Source organism: Aquarana catesbeiana, linkage group LG02 (assembly GCF_042186555.1).
Source record: "Aquarana catesbeiana isolate 2022-GZ linkage group LG02, ASM4218655v1, whole genome shotgun sequence".
Lineage (NCBI taxonomy): Eukaryota > Metazoa > Chordata > Amphibia > Anura > Ranidae > Aquarana > Aquarana catesbeiana.
In genome coordinates, this window is record NC_133325.1 from 180,722,389 (window position 1) to 180,742,340 (window position 19,952).

The window sequence follows — 19,952 nt, forward strand, 5'->3', positions numbered from 1 at the left end:
TACACCACTCTTCTAATTAACAAAAGGAGGGCAAGCCCCTTTGTTAAATAGGAGCCATTCTTTGCTCGGCTGTGTCTGTGATAGGCAGCACAGAAAACAGGAGAGCTGGAGCTGCATGCTCCAATCTCTCTGTTGTCCCCACCCCACCCCCAGCTCAGCTCAGCGAAGGAGGGAGGAGGATGGTTGTAAACCCTGCAGGCTCTGCTCGTGTAGTGTAGTCACTGCACCAGCAGAGAGAGGGATGTGAGCTGTCTGCTGTCCTGAAAAAAGTTTATCTGCTTATTTAATGTGGCACACGCCACTCCTGGCAGTTTTCTGCGCAATGGTGCAAGAAGCTCACTCAATTTTCCGAAGTGTACTTAAAAGATACAAATTTAAAGGCCTAAACTTTCATGGTATAAGAGCATCTACATTTAATGACCTTGGTATGTTTAAAATTGGTTTAGTTTGTAATTAAGGGGGTTCTCCTTTGAATCATATGTATCCATTCCCATCTTTTAAAACTGAAGTTTAGTGAATAAAAATAGCACCAGGGGAGAGTACTTATAATGAAGGAAGAGTGTCCTGTAACCTGGTGGCTGATGTGTTAGATTGAAATTTAAAGTTGTCTGCTCCTGATACCTCCGCAGCTGTGATCTTTCAGTGCTGCAGGGGTTAATATGAACAAGGGTATGTTTTGGCGCAAATTGTGATTACTGTTGCTAGGAACCATCAGTCTATAAGTCATAGAAGATGATCCATTAAATGATAAGATTCTGCAATGACGATGGATGGTCAAATACTCAGGGCAAGCCACTTCAGGGAAGCAGAAGCACACTCCAGAAACATGTAAAGATAAACAGAAGCAGTGGTGCCTTCTAATTGTAGTGTATAACATTTAATAAAACTGAGAAAGGGCTTGAGAAATGAGCACGCCTTGTCCTTGCCAGTGCGCACGCTCAAAAACGTGTTGCGGTCATTGCCGGTGATGTCACACGCCTGCGGCTGCGGTCCACGTGCATTCTAGCCTCCTTCCTGGCCCGTATACACACAAAGGCGGCGTTTGGTTCCAGCAGGAGATACACAGCCCACTGGCCAGCCTACCAACGTGTACAGAGACTCACCGTTGCAGGATGTTCCTGATGTGCCTGTTTTTATTAGTTCAAATGTGAGTGTTTTTGCACTATGTTTCATTAAATGTTATACAGTCTACACTTAGAAGGCACCTCTGCTTTTGTTCTTCTTTAGAGGTTAATATGAGCGGCTGCACCAGTTACAGACAGTGCCAACTATGCCCACCCTTCCGCTCCCCTGCAGCATTAATAGAACCTGTGCTATGAGTTCCCACAGTGAAGAATGCTCTGTGAATGGGGGACAGTGGGCTGAATGAAAGGTCTGCCTTCTCCATTTATAGAGTTGTGGGAACTGATAGTATGACTTCTATGAATGGAGCAGGGGAGCGGAAAGAATGGGCATAGTCAGCTTGGTACAGGTGCAGCAGCTCACAGTAACCCTTGCAGTACTGGAAGATCACAGCTGCAGGGTTATTCAGAAGCAATGAATGAAGATTTCTACATAACAACACAGCAGCCGTCAGCACACTTTACACTTTTCATTCATTATAAGTACTGTCCCTGGTGCTTTATTTTTTTTTTGTATTGTATATTTACCAGCAACTATTTAGTATGAGCTCTTACCTGATTGGTTACAAATTGAATGACCGGTCTTGTAGGTCCTCGTTTATGCATACTTAAGGTACATTTAAAGAAGATTGTACATAGATTGTACAGTTGGATTGTAATGTTTATGCTCTTTAGAGCAATTTAGATGCAATAAAGAAATGTATTATGTGAACTTCTGTAAACCATGTAGAATTTGTGTGTAAAAGAAAAGTAAGCAAGCTGATTATCTTGCATTTGTACTAATATCATGATTACACTTCACTAATACCACCTATTACATTACTAATGCCACACATTACATATAAATTCAGTTTCAGGATATGTGACAGAGCAAAAAGCAAAAATAGTAACATTTTCAATTCAGATGTTCTGCTGTGTGCTGGTGTGAAGTACAATGTCGCCATCTTTCTGTTAGAAAGGGTCATTACAACAAGGACTTTACTCATTATTTTCTTTTATTCTTTTACAGTTACTTTTAAACTATATGATAAAGACAGCAATGGACTTCTGGACAGTTCTGTAAGTTACTTTTATTTCTATATATTCAATATGACAAGACAAGATTGATTACCGACATTAGGCACCATTCGCAAAGCTAGCAGGATAGGGACAGTCACATGAAGAAAATACACATTGTTAATCTTGTTTAAATTTAAAGTTTAAAGGAAACTGATTCTGTATATCTTAGTTGACCTAACTTACCTGTAATGAAGGATGCCCCACATAATGCAGACAACTGGATTGCGTAGAAGTCTTCTGTGCAGAAATACCAGTCCTCTTCCTGGTTTTGAGCTTATGGTGCTGCACTGGTTAATAGCTTCAGGTCTCTGGGCTGAACTGCAGTGAAGAGGCTCTCAATGGGTACCTGTTCTTTTATTCTTTACACTGCATGTAACATGGTCTGTGAATGGGAGAGAGTCAGAAGACTGACACGATCTTCTCCCCCATTCACAGACTGTTTTACAGACAGCGTAAAAAATGTAAGAACTGGAGGAGGATTGAGGAGGGGACAGGTCCCTGTTAGAAGCTTCATCATTGCAGTTCTGCCCAATGACCCCCAAGCTATTAATTATTACAGCTCCTTAAGTTTAGAGACATGAATGGGACAGGGCATCCCTGCAAAGAAGACTTTTACAGAATCCAGCTGCCTGCATGGCATGGGACATCCTTCATTAAGGGTATGTGAGGTCACTAAAGCAATAGAAACGTTTAAATGTTTTTGTTTAAAGCTAAACTTCAGCTTTAAAGCTTTGTGTATCAATCATATTTTAACCCCTAAAAATAATTAAAAAAATTAATTGTTAAAAAATTATTATAAAAAATCAAATTGTAAAAATAAAAATAAAAACAATTCGGACACTGTGCATTGCTCTACTGACACTGTGTACTGCCCTACTGACACCATCCACTGGCCCCCAAAAAGCATTTAGAAAAAATGAAAATACAAAAGAAAAAAAAATTGTACAAAAAAAAACAAGTTTTTAATAAAATAAAATCTAAAAAATAAAGAACTATTGACACTGTCCTCTGCCCTACTGACACCATCCTGCACATACTACCCACTGCCGAACACTCTACACTCCTCTCCTGCACATACTACCCACTGCCATACACCCCATACTCCTCTACTGCACATACTACCCATTGCCATACACTCCGCACTCGTCTCTTGCACATACTACCCAGTGCCATAGACTCCGCACTCCTCTCCTGCACATACTACCGAACACTTTGCACTGCACAGTTCCTATTTACCATTACCACATTCTGCACGCAAGTCATCTCAGACTATTTAAACACCCCCTTTAAGCCACACCCAATATTTAGCTAAATTTAAACCACACCTGCTTTTTAGTGTTAGATCACTTTTACAGAAAAACTGTATACATAATCTAACACTTTAAGTAAACACTTAAAGTAGAAGAAAAACCTAATTGTAACTATTGTTAAAACTGTTCCCTCCCCCCTCCTCCTACCTATCCTGTCTACCCTGTATAATAAAGATCTGTGTACTTGCCTATTTTTAATCTGCTCCAGTCTGGTCACTTGAGCCTGCAGCTCCAGCTCTCCTGTGTCAGTGAGAGGCTGCTGCAGGGGACAGGAGGAAAAGCTGACAATGTCTGGGCCGTGGAAACCTATGGGTGAAATCACAGCCTTGGGAATTCACAGCGGTTGTCAAGCGTTCCTTTACACAGTAGAGCCAGGGCTGCAGGATCACTTGACCGGACTAGAGCAGATTAAAAAAAGGGGAGTCCAGCTAATACATCTAGGGGTGCAAGTTGTGATTGATAGTTTGCAATATTCACAGTTTACTAAAGAAAGCTAAGCACCTAATGAATGTTTATTAAAGTGAAAGTCCATGCAAGAACTAAAATCCCTGCATCTATAGCCACCAACATATTAATGCTAACCTATCTAGCCCTGGAAAAAAAAATCAGTATACATACCTTTTCTACAGGCGATCCAACCCCATCTCCAGCGGCGGAAGCTTTGATCCCACGCTAAGCAGTCAGCCGCGGCTTCACTGTGGAGGCTGGTGCGGAGGACACATCCGTCAACGGAAGCCCCATAGTCACTCTACGCGTGACGTCACTTCCCATTCAATGTCACAGCCATTGTCTGGCGTGTACTCAGCAGCAGAGCTTCCGCCGCTGGAGATTGGGTCGGATCACCTGCAGAAAAAGTATGTATACTGATTTTTTCTTTTCAGGGCTAGATAGGTTAGTGTTAGAATGTTGGTGGCTATAGATGCAAGGATTTTAGTTTCTTCATGGACTTCCACTTTAAGTGTGTTATGCAGAAACGTTTTGTACCACTATAAGAAAATAAACTATATGTGAGTTTGTGAATTTTCTCAATGCTTAATGGATGCAATTAATAATAAATTATTAATACATATTTTATAGCCAAAAGTAGTCGTTTTACAGTGACACGAGAATTTGCTTTTAATATATTTAATTGCATTGCATTATCTTTGGTGGCATGGGAGTAAAAAAAATGTAGGGAGAAGTTTAGGGTATAAAAATCAACCCCAGAAATGTGTATATTGCTCCTTTGCCCCATTGTTTTCCATTATTTCTGCATTCTGGTCCCCTTTGGTGTGCATACATTTTCCATTATTTAAATATTTTATTAAAATGTTGTTTTTCTGTTAGGAGGTAGATCGAATCATAACCCAAATGATGAGAGTTGCTGAATACTTGGACTGGGATATTACTGAGCTTAAACCGGTAAGTAATATTTTACTGAGGCTTTTCACATTATTTTTCTAACTCTTATGCACCGTACACACGATCGGACATTGATCGGGGATTCCGACAACAAAATCTATGGATTTTTTCCGACGGATGTTGGCTCAAACTTGTCTTGCATACACACGGTCACACAAAGTTGTCGGACTTTCCGAACGTCAAGAACACGGTGACGTACGACGAGCCGAGAAAAATGAAGTTCAATAGCCAGTGCGGCTCTTCTGCTTGATTCCAAGCATGCATGGCACTTTGTACGTCGGAATTGTGTACACACGATCGGAATTTGTGCGAACGGATTTTGCTGTCGGAAAATTTGAGAACCAGATCAAATTTTGTGCAACTGAAATTCCAATGGAAACTGTCCGATGGAGCCTACACACGGTCGGAATTTCCGACAACAAGCTCCGATTGCACATTTTACGCCGGAAAGTCCGACCGTGTGTACGCGGCATAAGTTATTGTCATAGATGTTTAGAACCCATGCTATTAATGTGCACCACATGTAAGTGTCCACAATGATAGGAAGTGACACTTTAGTACTTTGTAGTGTTTTTGGTATGTCTTTAAAAACTAGGTTGTTTGTGATAGTAGTCATGATCTTAGGAGGGGAACAGAGGAAAGCAAGAGGTTACAACTGAGACATGAATATTGAAATAAGAAGATTGCTAACCTTCAGTCCCCTACTGTGCTCCTACTGCTTCTGTATGCTGTGTTACCTGGATTTACTGCAATAAAGGTGGTTTTATTACTGGAGGGCAGCCATCCGTATTTTCCATTTCCAATGAAATAAGGAGGATTCTCATAAGAAGTAAATATGATTACAACTCATATTAAAAGATTACTAAGGCAAGCTTACTACATGAAATGTTTTCTGCATCCATATAATTTATGATTATATTTTTTTTTTCTGCAGATGCTGGAAGAGATGATGAGACAGGTAGATTATGATGGCAATGGAACTGTGTCCTATGAGGAATGGCTTAAGGGAGGGCTCACCACAGTACCCCTACTGGTGCTGCTTGGAATGGAAGCTGTAAGTATAGAGACAGTTACTGAAACTTAAAAAAACATATTTAAACAAAAAAAAGCTGGTGGTGTTTTAACATATAATTATTTATACATTGTGTTTCATTTTACACAGAATATTAAAGACGATGGTCAACATTTGTGGCGTCTCAAACATTTTAACCGGCCTGTGTACTGTAATGTGTGTGAGGCATTGCTGTTTGGTGTCAGGAAACAAGGCCTGTGCTGCACTTGTGAGTAGACATGATTGTGTCTGTGTAAAGATAACGTATAACAACTGTCAAGAAAAGTGTGAAATCTGACCACTTTTACTGGCCCAATGTTTTAACATTGAGTTATACTGTAATATAATAATCCTAGATCTGCCCCCTCCCCTTTACACATTTGGAAAGTTTTTTTTTTTTCCTTTCAGTAGCAAATACCTTTTCCATCAGGTACTTATTAACACTTGCTTATTCCTCCCCTAGGCAAGAATGTAGTTTGCTGGGTATAACCACTCCATCCCTCCATGTAGTTTTCTAGGTTGGCTGGGTACATGTAGTTTGCTGGGTACAACCCCTCCATCCCTCCATGTAATATAATAATGATAGATCTGCCCCCTCCCCTTTACACATTTGAGATCACGTCACACATTCTAGGAAGCTTCAGGAAAGTCTCATCCAGTCAACGTATCTCTTGCAAGCCCAGTAGGGGGCTGTCTGTAACTGATATGGACGTTACAAATGGCACCTAAATCCAGGATGGCAGCGTGGGACTGAAGACAACAGTGAAGATTTTAGGTTATAGAAAAATAGCACTGGACTTCATGTGCTGGTAAATAAATGTTCTGCAAAAGTCAGCAGATACAGTACATAAATCTAATGATTTTTACTTTTTCAATCCTGGGTGAAGTTGCTCTCAGTAAAGCTGGCCATAGATGGATTGAAATTCAGCTGGTTCAGCAGGGACCAGCTAAATTTGGATCCATTTATGGCTGTTTCTGCCTGATGATCAACTTCTCTTGAACGGGACTGTTTTAGTCAATTCAATGCAGCCATAAATAAATGGATCCATGGGCGGCACAGTGGTGTAGTGGGTAGCACTCTCGCCTAGCAGTAAGAAGGGTCGCTGGTTCGATTCCCAACCATGACACTACCTGCCTGGAGTTTGCATGTTCTCCCTGTGCCTGTGCGGGTTTCCTCCAGGTACTCCGGTTTCCTCCCACACTCCAAAGACATGCTGGTAGGTAATTGGATCCTGTCTAAATTGTCCCTATTATGTATGAATGTGAGTTAGGGACCTTAAATTGTAAGCTCCTTGAGGGTAGGGACTGATGTGACTGTACAATGTATATGTAAAGCACGGCGCTATATAAGTACCTGAAATAAATAAATAAATAAAAAATGTATTAGTGTATTCTGACAGCGGAAGAGTGCCACTGTCAGAATACAGTGGAGCAGTGGGGAGGATTCCTCCATCCACTTTGCATGTGTAGATGGAAAATTCTGTTCTTTTTTTTTTTTTTGATCAGCACTCTGGTTATCAAAAAAAACAAATTGAAGCATCTATGGCCAGCCTAAAAGTCTGCTTTACTGTTGGGTTTATTTGCTGAACAGGCTACTGTCCAAGCAGTCAGTTAAAACTATAATTATAAAAAACAAAGTATACTCTCTTATAAGAAGATAGTATTAACAGCGCTTAATAAATGTAAAATTAAATGAATAAAATGGCTCATATACTGCTATGGCTCATATAATACTAAAATAGTCTATAAAACTCAAAGCATGTAATAACACTAAACTCTGGAATGTTCGTTCGAACAAGAATATGTAAAGCACAAAATTCAGTGCAGCATGAGATCAAATAGTCCCAAATCAGTAGTTCATACAAATACCAACGGTGGCATATGAAATCTCTTGCAATCACTGCACAGACTCAAAATTTTCCTATGAACAGTTCATTGCAAGCAGCGGACATCAGTCAAATAAAGGGATTCTATTTCTTCTGGAGTGCACATATCCAAGGGTCACTACACCTTCACCACATCACCGCGTGACCAGCCCCCTTTGGATGTAAGCTTACCAGAGGGAAATAGACAAGCCTGTCATATCCTTCTCCCTTAGATCAGCTCTTCCACCGCCAGACAGCCCTCCTCAGTCAGGGTAATACAATGTCATGGTAAACACATGTAGGAAATAGAAGGGGAGGCTCTCCATAGTGTAAAACGTTTATTAGAAAAAGCCCCAAATCCCCCCTTATACAAATGCGCTTACACAGTAAAAGTAAGAAAACAGCATAACATAGTCAGCGTCGGCTCACCTCTGGTCAGAGCTCCGAATGGTCCGCCCACCGCGATGAGTCCTGGGATGATGCTGCCTGTCTCTAGCTGGTAGGTGTGACGCATTTCGTAATTCCGTCTTCAGAGGGCGTGGCCACGCAACACGACTCTACATTTAAATAGCATGGGAGGCGGGCTCCTTCAACACCGTCACCACGGGATCCATCGGGTTCGTTCCCGCCCCTTTGTGGATGATAAACAACTGCCGTGCAGCGTCCCATTCGTAAAAGCTCGCCGAGGCCGGGAGGGAGTTCCAGGGGTCTTGGGGCCGAAACGATCTCAACCTATTCTCAAACTTTAAATGGGTAAGAAGCCCGGCTCGCTGGCCTGGAGCCTGGCGTGGAATGCGAGCGCCCAGTGGGCCACTTTTGGTAAGCAGTACCATGTTAGCACCATGTTACTAGGCTAATCTTACCCATGCATCTCAAATTTATAATATATTATATAAAATCGTGAAATTAAATATAATACAAAATCAATTAAAATCAAAATCAAGCATTACATTAGAATATTAATCATAACATCCAATCATTACGCCGTCTTATATAAAAGAAGTTTGATTCAACAAATACTACTAAAATACCCAGATAATCTTAACTGTTAAAAAATGAAGTTTCAATCAAAATAAACCGATTTCAATACCCATAATTTAATCCGATTAGAGTAACTACTTAATTCGCTAACTACAGGGATATATACTACGCCTTTTTTCAAAAGCGAGCATGAAATCCCACATATAGGGTTTAGAAAAATGAATCTTCCAGCATACTGGAAAATTTATATAAAAAATTCCCAATCACCTGTAATTGCGTAATAAATGCATCAGATCGATATGATAACGATAGATGCACTATTAATTCTTGTAGAAAGAAAAAAAATAATAAAATTAAAATTAAAACAAACAAAATTGAAAATAAAAATGAATGAAAAAATATTTATGCACCTTATCCGCATACCGTAGACTGCTATAGATTAGCCAAGAAGAGAATATTGCTTAAATGCAAATAGGAACCCAATAATATCAATAATTGCAGATTAAACAGTTCAGGTCAAGTTCAATATTAAGCCCATTAGGGCTAAGAGTATTGGCCAGAAATGTCCACAATGATTCCCGCTTGGATATCTCTCTAACCATATTGGATCCTCTCCAGTTGGGGTGTAATTTGTCGATACCCCAAAACTTGAGGCCCTCTGGATTTCTATCATGTTTCTCCCTGAAATGCAATGATGCACTATGTTCTTTGTATCCTATCAGGATGTTGTATATATGTTCAGACACTCTTTTGCCTAAAGTTATTTTCGTGCGGCCAATATACATAAGGCCGCACGGACATTCTAGGGCATACACTACATGCGTTGACATGCATAAAATGAATTCTTTAATCTGGAATTCCTTGCCGTTAGCTGTTGATGTAAAACTAGTCAAACCCCTCAAATGTGTAGTGACTTGCTGACAAGACTTACATTTTCTACATGCATAGAAACCTACTCAGTCCCAGAACATTCTAGTTTTATTCGGAGGGTCCAGTACCTTTTTGACCACCTGGTCGCCAAAAGAAGTGGTCTTTCTATATATGAATGGTGGATTAGCTGGTAGGTGTTTACTCAGCACCCGGTCCATGCATAATATGCTCCAATGTTTTCTAATAATGGTTTCTATTTCACAATATTGTTCATGGTACCCGCTTATAAAGCCCCATTCGTGTTTGGAATCTTGTTTTGTTTTAGGGACCAAACAGGCTTCTTGTGTATTAGAGCCCACCTCTGCTATCAATTTTTCCAGAGGTTGAGCCTAATGTCGCGTACACACGAGCGGACTTTACGGCAGACTTTGCCCGGCTGACTTTTCAACGGACTTTACGACGGACTTTCTGAATGAACGGACTTGCCTACACACAATCAACCAAAGTCCGATGAATTCGTACGTGATGACGTACGACCGCACTTAAATAAGGAAGTTGATAGCCAGTAGCCAATAGCTGCCCTAGCGTGGCTTTTTGTCCGTCGAACTAGCATAGAGACGAGCGGACTTTTCGACCGGACTCGAGTCCGTCGGATAGATTTGAAACATGTTTCAAATCTAAGTCCATCCAACTTTTGAGAAAACAAAGTCCGCTGGAGCCCACACACGATCGAATTGCCCGACGAAATCCGGTACGCCGGACCAAGTCTGCCGTAAAGTCCGCTCGTGTGTACGCGGCATTATATCTATTTTCCACAAAACGTATTTTAATTAGTTCAGCCTGGGTCACATAATCGCTATCAAACATAAGATTGTGGCGTATACGTGTGAATTGCCCTTTGGGTATATTACGTAACCATTGTGGGTGATGCCCACTCTGTGCCGGAATATAACTATTGCGATCTGTACTCTTAAAGAACGCTTTAGTGTACAGCTGATCTTCTCCTTTCATTACAGTGATGTTCAAATAGTGTATCTCTTCCTGACTCCAGTTAAATTCTAATTTGATGTTATTGGCATTACTGTTTAACCATTGGGAGTATTCCACTAGAGAGGCCTCGGTGCCGTGCCATACCATAAACAGGTCATCTATGTATCCTTGGTAGAAAACTAGTTCTTCTCTCCTGTTTCAGTACACCCACTTGTCCTCTCATTCACTCATAAACAAGTTTACCAGGCTTGGCGCAAACTTTGCGCCCATTGCGACGCCAGTTTTCTGGCTGTAGAAGTTGCCGGCATACCATAAATAGTTGTGTGTTAAACGACAGTTTGGGGGATACCAACTTCGCAGTCTCTAAAACTTCATCCCAGTCCTCATCCTAAAGTTCACCCACCCCATCTACCCATTTCTGTTTAATGGAGTATGCTAGTTTGGTTGTAGATGGCGTGGTGAGCATGTTGTAGAAGAGAGATATGAGCTGACGTGGGTCCTCCCGATAGATTACCTCAAGTACGTCTAGGGAGGCTAAAGTAGGATACATGTCCGTAAACTGAGTGTGGAGAGCACGGCATACCTGAAAGAAGAGAAAGAGCATATAATTCGGGAGGTTGAACTGGTCAAAGGTTTTAATTTCTCCATTCTGGAGAACGTGCAATAATAGGTATATACTCCTAGATATCCAGATGGAAGGATCAGGCACCTGGAGGAGCTCTGGAAGGAGTTTATTATACCATAATGGGGTGTTATCGTGAAACACAGGGCAATCCATCCTAGAGGCTACCCGGTCCCAAATCTTCTTATGCTGAAATGAGAGCCCAAAACGATGAGGAGATATCATCGAGCCCTTCAGCCCTCTCAGTACATCACAAAAGGGATGTGGGAGTCGTGAGTCCGCCGGGCTGGACACCAGGGCATATATCTGTGTTTATCTGATTTATCTATGTGATAGAAGTGGGAGAGTTGTGCTGCCAAGTAATAGGTCCCAAAATCTGGGACCTCAAGGCCGCCAATGTTGTCGGACACTGTAGAGCCTTCCATCAGAGCTTGTGCCTACTTGACCCCCATATGAAGGATTGCAGAAGTGTATTCATGATTTTAAAGTATTTGAAGGGGATGTATGTTGGGGAATGCCATATCACATATAGGATTTTGGGCAAAAGTTTAATCTTAATTAGACCTATGCGTCCCGTCACCCCCACCGGTAGTCTTGCCCACGTTTGGATTTTAGACTTAATGAGCAGAATTAAGGGTTCTACATTTAAGGGAATGAAGTCCACCAGTGACTTGGAGATTTGTATGCCCAAGTGTTTAAGGGTACTTACTCTTACTAGGGGTAGACTGACCTGTTCTCTCGTTAGAGGGAATATATCAATGGGAAGGATTAGGTACTTGTCCCAATTAATTTTAAGTCCCGAGAACCTACCAAAGTTCTCGATAATTTGTAGGGCCATCTGGAGGGAAGGGCCCGAGTCCAAGAGATACAGTAGCATGTCATTGGCGTAGAGTCCCACCCTCTCCTCCACTGAACTGGATATTAGCCCGTGAATATCCAGGTGTTCTATAAGTGCTACTGCCAGGGGTTCCACTGCCAGTGCATACAGTAAGGGTGAGATGGGGCATCCCTGCTGGCAGAGGTCCATCCATTTGCCACCACCCTGGCCTGAGGGGCATTATATAGGATAGTGAGCCATTTGACAAAATCGGGACCAAACCCAAAGCATCGTAGGCATTGCCATTAGTATTGCCACTCAACTGAGTCAAATGCTTTGGCTGCGTCAAGGGAGACAACTACTCTAGATCCTATGTGGTGGTGGGAGGCCTGAACGTTCATGAAGAGACATCTAGTATTGAAGGCTGTGTTCTTTGCTGGCATAAAGCCTGTTTGGTCAGGATGCACAAGGGAAAGAATAACCTTATTTAGACGTAGGGCAGTGATTTTTGCTAATATTTTGATGTCCGTTTGTAGGAGTGAGATAGGCCTATACGATTCGGGTAGATGAAGCTCCTTGCCTGGTTTAGGAATTAGAACTATGATGGCTTCACTCATAGACTTGGGGAGGGCATTGGCCTTGAATATTGCTTGTTATAAGGTGAGAAGTCTAGGGATGAGGGTTTCTAAAAAGTGAGCATAGAATTCGATTGGTAATCCATCAGAGCCGGGGGCTTTAGCTTTGGCAAAGTGTGAAATAGCGAGTTAAATATCATCTGAGGAATGTTGGGCCTCAAGCATCTCAACTTGTTCTTCAGTTAGTTTAGGTAGTGTAAGGATACCAAGTAGACATTCCAAATTTTGTAAGGGATAGCTAACCTTGGATGTGTATACTTCCTTAAAGAATCTCGCAAATTCCCTAACTATCAGGGCAGGGTCTGAAATGTCACCCATCATATCAGATCGTAGGGTAATGACCACTGGGGGTCTGGAGTCTAGGTGTGTCAAATAAGCAAGTAGTTTGCCTGGGCGTTCACCTTGCTCAAAAATCTTTTGTTTACTAAAAAACATCTTGTACCTAGCTCGCTCCTGGCACAGCTGGTCAACCGCCCTGGTCTGTAGCTTCAACTGTGCCAGTGTAGCTGGCGAGGGAGATGTCAGGTAGTCATCTTCCATTTCAGCTAGCTGCATGGCAGCTTGTGTGTAGGTTAACTTAGAATTTCTCCTGAACCTGGAAATGCATTCAGTGAGGAGCATTCTAGCGTGTTTTTTGAACGCTTCCCATACGGTCACTGGGGTGGATGTGTCGATATTATTTTGAAAGAAGAACCCCCATTCCATGACTAACCTATCCGTGTCTGGGGAGTATGGTCAACCAGAAGGGGTTTGCCTCCAGTTCTGAGGGGGGGTTGTTGTATGATGTGAGCTCAATCCAGTAAGGAGAATGGTCAGACGGTATTCTGGGGCCAAAGCCAGCCTTGTGCAGTCTGGGGATTAAGGTACTGGTTATCCATACGTGGTCTATGCGTGACATGGTAGAGTGGGAGCTTGAGAAGCACGAATAGGCTTGGCGCTTAGGATAAAGGTGGCAACAGGTGTCTACCAAGTCAAAGCTTGTCATTAGGCGGCTAAATATGGTATCATGATCTGGCATGGGCGGTTGTGAGTCCTGTCCCATGCGGTCAAGGGAGGGATTGGCCACCATATTAAAGTCTCCCAACCATACTGCTGACGCGGCAGGGTATTTGGCCATGAGCGAGAATCCCTCACTAAGAATGGTGGAATTAAAGGGGGGATATACCAGGCTAATATCAATATAGGGTTACCTGCTATGTTGGTATGTAAAAATACATATCTGCCCTGGGGATCCAATGTCACAGATTGGAGTTCAAAGGGCACCGACTTGGCCACAAGCACTGAGACACCCCTGGAGTATGAGGTATGGGTGGCATGATATGCCCAACCAATCCAGAGGCGCCTCACACATCCCTGCACATGGGTCTCTATCAACACAATCACGCCCGCCCTTTGACTTTTAAGGAAGGAAAATACTGCAGTGCGTTTCAGTTTATCACCTAGCCCATGGACGTTCCATGTTAGGAATTTTAACCTAGCCATAAACAAATCACAATACAGTACGTGGGCCGGGTGGACCCATACACCTCTATATGGTACAAATATTGTAGTAAGCTCGTGCAGATGTACCCATGAGTCAATATATTATTAGAAAGCAGCATACCAATGGTCATATTTGTGCATAGAACATTTATAACCAGAAACTTCAAAAATAATAACAGTAAAGCCCTAACCCTCCCAGCTCTGCACATACCCCAACTTGTGCGAGCGTAGGACCCAAACTTGTGCGAGCGTAGGTCCCAAAAACAATGCCCAACTTGTAGAAGTACCATATTGAACGCCAGCTCAGTGTCCACAAGTAACTCACTTAAAACCATAGAAGGTATAGTTATTTGGGGGGAAGTTTTCTCAAACGTTCCTTCGGGGGGGGGACGAAAATCCTCTGGAAATTACTGCTGGCCATGAGACCCCGGTGTCTCACCGGTCATGTGCAGCAATAAAGATGAGGGAATTAACCGCAGTGTAGCTCCAAGTCCGCAGGCGGTAATATGACATAAGGTAGTCCTATAGTGAATGAGAACAGTGGTCTGGCCTGGGCATTAATATATTGAAAAAAAGCTCCTGTCCCATTAAGGCACAAGATATAGCACAGTGCTTTTGCCATGCCAATTGTCCTTTTCTATGTTGTACAATACCTGGCTGATCCTGCCTGTTCTTGTCTTCCCTTCTGTAAATGGACCATGTTTATCATGGCTGCTGATTTCTGATAACATGGTCAGTTTACGTGCCTCCGTCATCCAGCTATCTCCTCAGCATCTCTGCATATCCCCCCTCTCCTCCTCCCTCTCTCTTCCATAGTCTGCGTGAGAGTCGATTTCCTCCCCTCTCCTCTCATGTCTGTGTAATTCTCATCCCTGCAGCTGCTCCAGTGCTTGCAAAGTAAAGTAACATATATTAATTATTTTAATCTTCTCTGTTTTAGGTCCCTGTTCAGTACAGTGTGTGTGTTTTCCTAAAATTATAATGTTAAATACCTTCTTTGCAGAGACCTGCTATGCAGACACATGACCTCCCTCTGCTAGCATACATTCATCAGAGGGAAATCTCAGCCCCTCCCACTGTATTCATTTACTTGGGAAGGGAAGCTGAGGTAGGTCACATGACAGGACAGCAGAGCTCTGCAAAGAAGATATTTAGCATTATAATTTCAGGAAAACTCACACACACCATGATCTGATGATTGTCTAAGGGTATGTTACCCTTCTCTCTGGACAAGTGGAGTATGGAATCACGATTCTTCTAGTTAAGGAATTTAGCAATGGAGACCCGTGGGGGTGCACCCTGGGGTGGTTTCTTTGCAGGCATCCGATGCGCGCGTTCCACAACGAATGATTGTGAGAAGGCCTCGCGCCCATAAGCTGTAATTAATAGATCCTCCAAGAAGGTAGCTGGGTTGTTACCCTCTGTGCCCTCAGGGAGACCTATGAATCGCAAGTTGTTCCTCCTCATGCGGTTCTTGAGATCATCTTGCTTCTGTTGGAGTTAGGCAATGAGGCGGCTCGCCTGGTCAGACGACTCCTGCAATGGGGGTATGGCATCCTCTACCCGGCTCAGGTGCTGTTCTGATTCCCCAACTCTCTCCCTTAATTGCTGCATATCGTGCCTGAGTAAAGAGATGTCGATCTTTACCCCTTCTATTCTGGTGGTAAGGGATGTTTGGCATACAGCGATCGCTTCCAGGATCTAAATTTTGCCGGCTGCACGAGCCGCAGATGAAGGGGACAGGGAGACGCCATCTTGAGCTTATGCCTGTCTTTCCTGATGGCGGTACTTCTCGAGTTTGGCAGCCGTATCAGCCGTTCTGCGGGGCGGTGACATATCTCTACTGGGTACCGAGACTGTGGTGGTATATTACCGGGCTGGTGGTTCGGTTTGCTGTGATCAGGATCGTATGATAAAGGTACCGCCGGCGGAGCTCAGCTCAAGCACGTCTCACCGCATGCAGCTCCAGGCCACGCCCCCCATGGGAATAAATCCTTAGATTTTAAATGCTGTCTGTATCCTTGTTGAAGAGTTATTCCTGTCATATTAGAAGTAGATCAGTAGCCACCGCAATATTTATATTTCTGAAACCCAAATTTTGGAAAATGTATTTTACTACCTGTGATTTCCAAGACTTTGAATTTGAAAACCCTTGCAGTTTCACCTGTTAACAGCCCATGGACAGCAGTGGAATCTCTGTGACCATTGTATGTAGAAGCAAACACCGGTACACCCCTATCTCTCACCCACAGCAACATTATATTTAGGGACTTGACTGCTGAGAAGCATATGCTCGTACAAACCAATTAACAGACCAATACCTTGTCCAAAAATGACACGGAGGCTGGATTGGAATAGTTGAAATAGTGCAAGGCCACAGCTGAACGTAAAAAATAATCAGTGCCAGTCACAATTATACTGCGAGCACGCGTAAACCATAAACTGATATAGTCAAAGGCCTGTCCTTACCATACGTGCCAGACCAGCATTAGACTGACCCCAGAATTTAACTTGAGGGCATAGCCCATTAAAACAATGTCAATTTCTGGCAAGGTCAAAATAAAGATGTGATAAAACGTTGGTGAGTGGGCGGGCAACTCTTCTGTAAGCTAAATCTCCTAGGTCAGTGTGATGTGCCTCAGCATAACCTTTATCTAGAGTTCAGGCTCTGACCTCATATCCTTGTAGCCATTCTTGACAGAGCCACTTAACCTCCTTGATATGAATTAATGCCATGCTTTCATCAGTCAAGGCTCCTTTTCACTAAAGGGGTTCAATGGGCCTTCATTATGGCAGGAGTTGCTGAATTGGCAATCCTGAATCCATCCCCCGGGCTAATGCTTGCATTACCATTTTGCAGCCAGATCGCTTGACAGGTTCCACTTAAAGAAACTGAATTCATCTGAAGATAAAGAATTAACACAGGATGACATTTTTAGTATTGGTATTGGCCCAGCTGCATTACATTTTTTTTCTAGATGGATACAGTTCAGTTTTTTATTTATTTTTACTTTTTTTTTTAAAGGGTAGATTTATTGAGGTTTTCACTTGTCAACATACAGTATATCACAAAAGTGAGTACACCCCTCACATTTTTGTAAATATTTTATTATATCTTTTCGTGTGACAACACTGAAGAAATGACACTTTGCTATAATGTAAAGTAGTGAGTGTACAGCTTGTATAACAGTGTAAATTAGCTGTCACCTCAAAATAACGCAACACACAGCCATTCATGTCTAAACCACTGGCAACAAAAGTGAGTACACCCCTAAGTTTAAGCAAATTTACACTGTTATACAAGCTGTACACTCACTATTGTAGCAAAGTGTCAGATGAAAAGATGTATTTACAAAAATGTGAGGGGTGTACTCACTTTTGTGAGATACTGTACAAAGAAATAAGACAACAGAAAGAAAAAGAGCGCCAAACATAGGCACAACCCCCAGATGCAGCTCAGAAAAGTACAGAACAAGAATGAATATCGTTATTTCCATACATAGCACTACATGGATAATGGAAAGGGACCTTTGATCAGGGTCCCAGGTCAGTTCATAGCATAATATGGTCTGTATCACAGGAGACAAAAAAAAACAGTTTTTGTGTTTTCATGTGTACAGGGGAACACAGACAGCAGTAAACTACTGACAGAGGTTATAAAATGTCCTTACTTTACCAAAAATATGTTTCTATCTCTGCCTTTGTCCTATTCTTCTGTACAGCAGGACTGGAGTGTAAACGGAAAAAGCAGAAAAAGGAGCAGTTCTGTGTAGGTGCTAGTAAGGAGCATGCTGATAGGAAGGGAAATCAGAGAGGCGAGCTCATCACTGTGCTGCTTCTCCTTTCACTTTCCAGTTACAGGCTGGGGTGGGTCCAGGTCAACCTGGGCTAAGAGGATGTTGCTTAACCAGTTGCCGACCGCCTCACGCAGATATACTGCGGCAGAATGGCACGGGCAGGCAAAATCACGTACCTGGTATGTGATCTGCCTCCCGCGGGTGGGGGGTACGATCGGACCCCCCCCGGGTGCCCGAGGCGGTCGGCTTCTGTCCGGGAGCGATCAGAGGTGAGGGGGAGATCATCCATTTGTGGCCCCCCCCTCGCGATCGCTCCCAGCCAATGAGATTCTTCCTCTGCTGCTGTATAGTAAACGGCAGCAGAGGAAGTGATGTCATCTCTCCTCGGATCGGTATTTTCCGTTCCGGCGCCGAGGAGAGAAGACATCTGAGTGAGTTGCACAACACAACACACACAGTAGAACACGCCAGGCATACATTACACCCCCCATCGCCCCCTGATCACCCCCAATCACACCACCCCCCCCCCCCCCCCGTCACACTGACACCAAGTAGTTTTTTTTTTTTTCAACACCTTGATCACCCCCCGTCACCAGTGTCACTAAGTGATCATTTTTCTGATCGCTGTATTAGTGTCACTGGTGACGCTAGTTAGGGAGGTAAATATATAGGTTCGCCGTCAGAGTTTTATAGCGTCAGGGACCCCCATATACTACCTAATAAATGTTTTAACCCCTTGATTGCCCCCTAGTTAACCCTTTCACCAGTGATCACCGTATAACTGTTACGGGTGACGCTGGTTAGTTAGTTTATTTTTTATAGTGTCAGGGCACCCGCCGTTTATTTCCGAATAAAGGTTTAGCCCCCTGTTCGCCCGACGGTGATATAACTTAGGTTTTAGAGTCAGATAGGGTCTGCGTCGCCCCAGGCAGCGTCAGGTTAGCGCCAGTAGCTAACACCCACGCACGCAGCATACGCCTCCCTTAGTGGTATAATATCTGAACGGATCAATATCTGATCCGATCAGATCTATACTAGCGTCCCCAGCAGTTGAGGGTTCCCAAAAACGCAGTGTTAGCGGGATCAGCCCAGATACCTGCTAGCATCTGTGTTTTGCCCCTCCGCCCGGTCCAGCCCAGCCCACCCAAGTGCAGTATCGATCGATCACTGTCACTTACAAAACACTAAACGCATAACTGCAGCGTTCGCAGAGTCAGGCTTAAAACCTGCGATCGCTAACAGTTTTTTTGGTAGCGTTTTGGTGAACTGGCAAGCACCAGCCCCAGGCAGCGTCAGGTTAGTGCCAGTGGCGATAACACCCACGCACGCACCATACACCTCCCTTAGTGGTATAGTATCTGAACGGATCAATATCTGGTCCGATCAGATCTATACTAGCGTCCCCAGCAGTTTAGGCTTCCCAAAAACGCAGTGTTAGCGGGATCAGCCCAGATACCTGCTAGCAACTGCGTTTTGCCCCTCCGCCCGGCCCAGCCCACCCAAGTGCAGTATCAATCGATCACTGTCACTTACAAAACACTAAACGCATAACTGCAGCGTTCGCACAGTCAGGCCTGATCCCTGCGATCGCTAACAGTTTTTTTGGTACCGTTTTGGTGAGCTGGCAAGCACCAGCGGCCTAGTACACCCCGGTCGTAGTCAAACCAGCACTGCAGTAACACTTGGTGATGTGGTGAGTCCCATAAGTGCAGTTCAAGCTGGTGAGGTGGCAAGCACAAGTAGTGTCCCGCTGCCACCAAGAAGAAGACAAACACAGGCCCGTCATGCCCATAGTGCCCTCCCTGCAGCATTCGCCAATCCTAATTGGGAACCCACCGCTTCTGCAGCACCAGTACTTCCCCTATTCACATCCCCAACCAAATGCAGTTGCATGTGTGAGACTTTTTGGGAGCCTAGCCGTGTACGGGCCCCCGAAAACCAAGCACCGCCT

General features: G+C 43.4%; 1 protein-coding gene across 6 annotated transcripts in view; it reads left to right on the plus strand.

The window, feature by feature from the left end:
• The window catches only part of DGKA (diacylglycerol kinase alpha), a 340,054-nt gene that overhangs the window by 272,423 nt on the left and 47,679 nt on the right, over positions 1-19,952 (plus strand). For all 6 annotated transcript variants that reach the window (XM_073613952.1, XM_073613953.1, XM_073613954.1 and 3 more), the window contains 4 exons: positions 2,131-2,180; positions 4,817-4,891; positions 5,826-5,945; positions 6,054-6,171. In XM_073613952.1, coding sequence (XP_073470053.1) covers positions 2,131-2,180; positions 4,817-4,891; positions 5,826-5,945; positions 6,054-6,171 — 363 coding nt within the window. The remainder of the gene's footprint in view (positions 1-2,130; positions 2,181-4,816; positions 4,892-5,825; positions 5,946-6,053; positions 6,172-19,952) is intronic.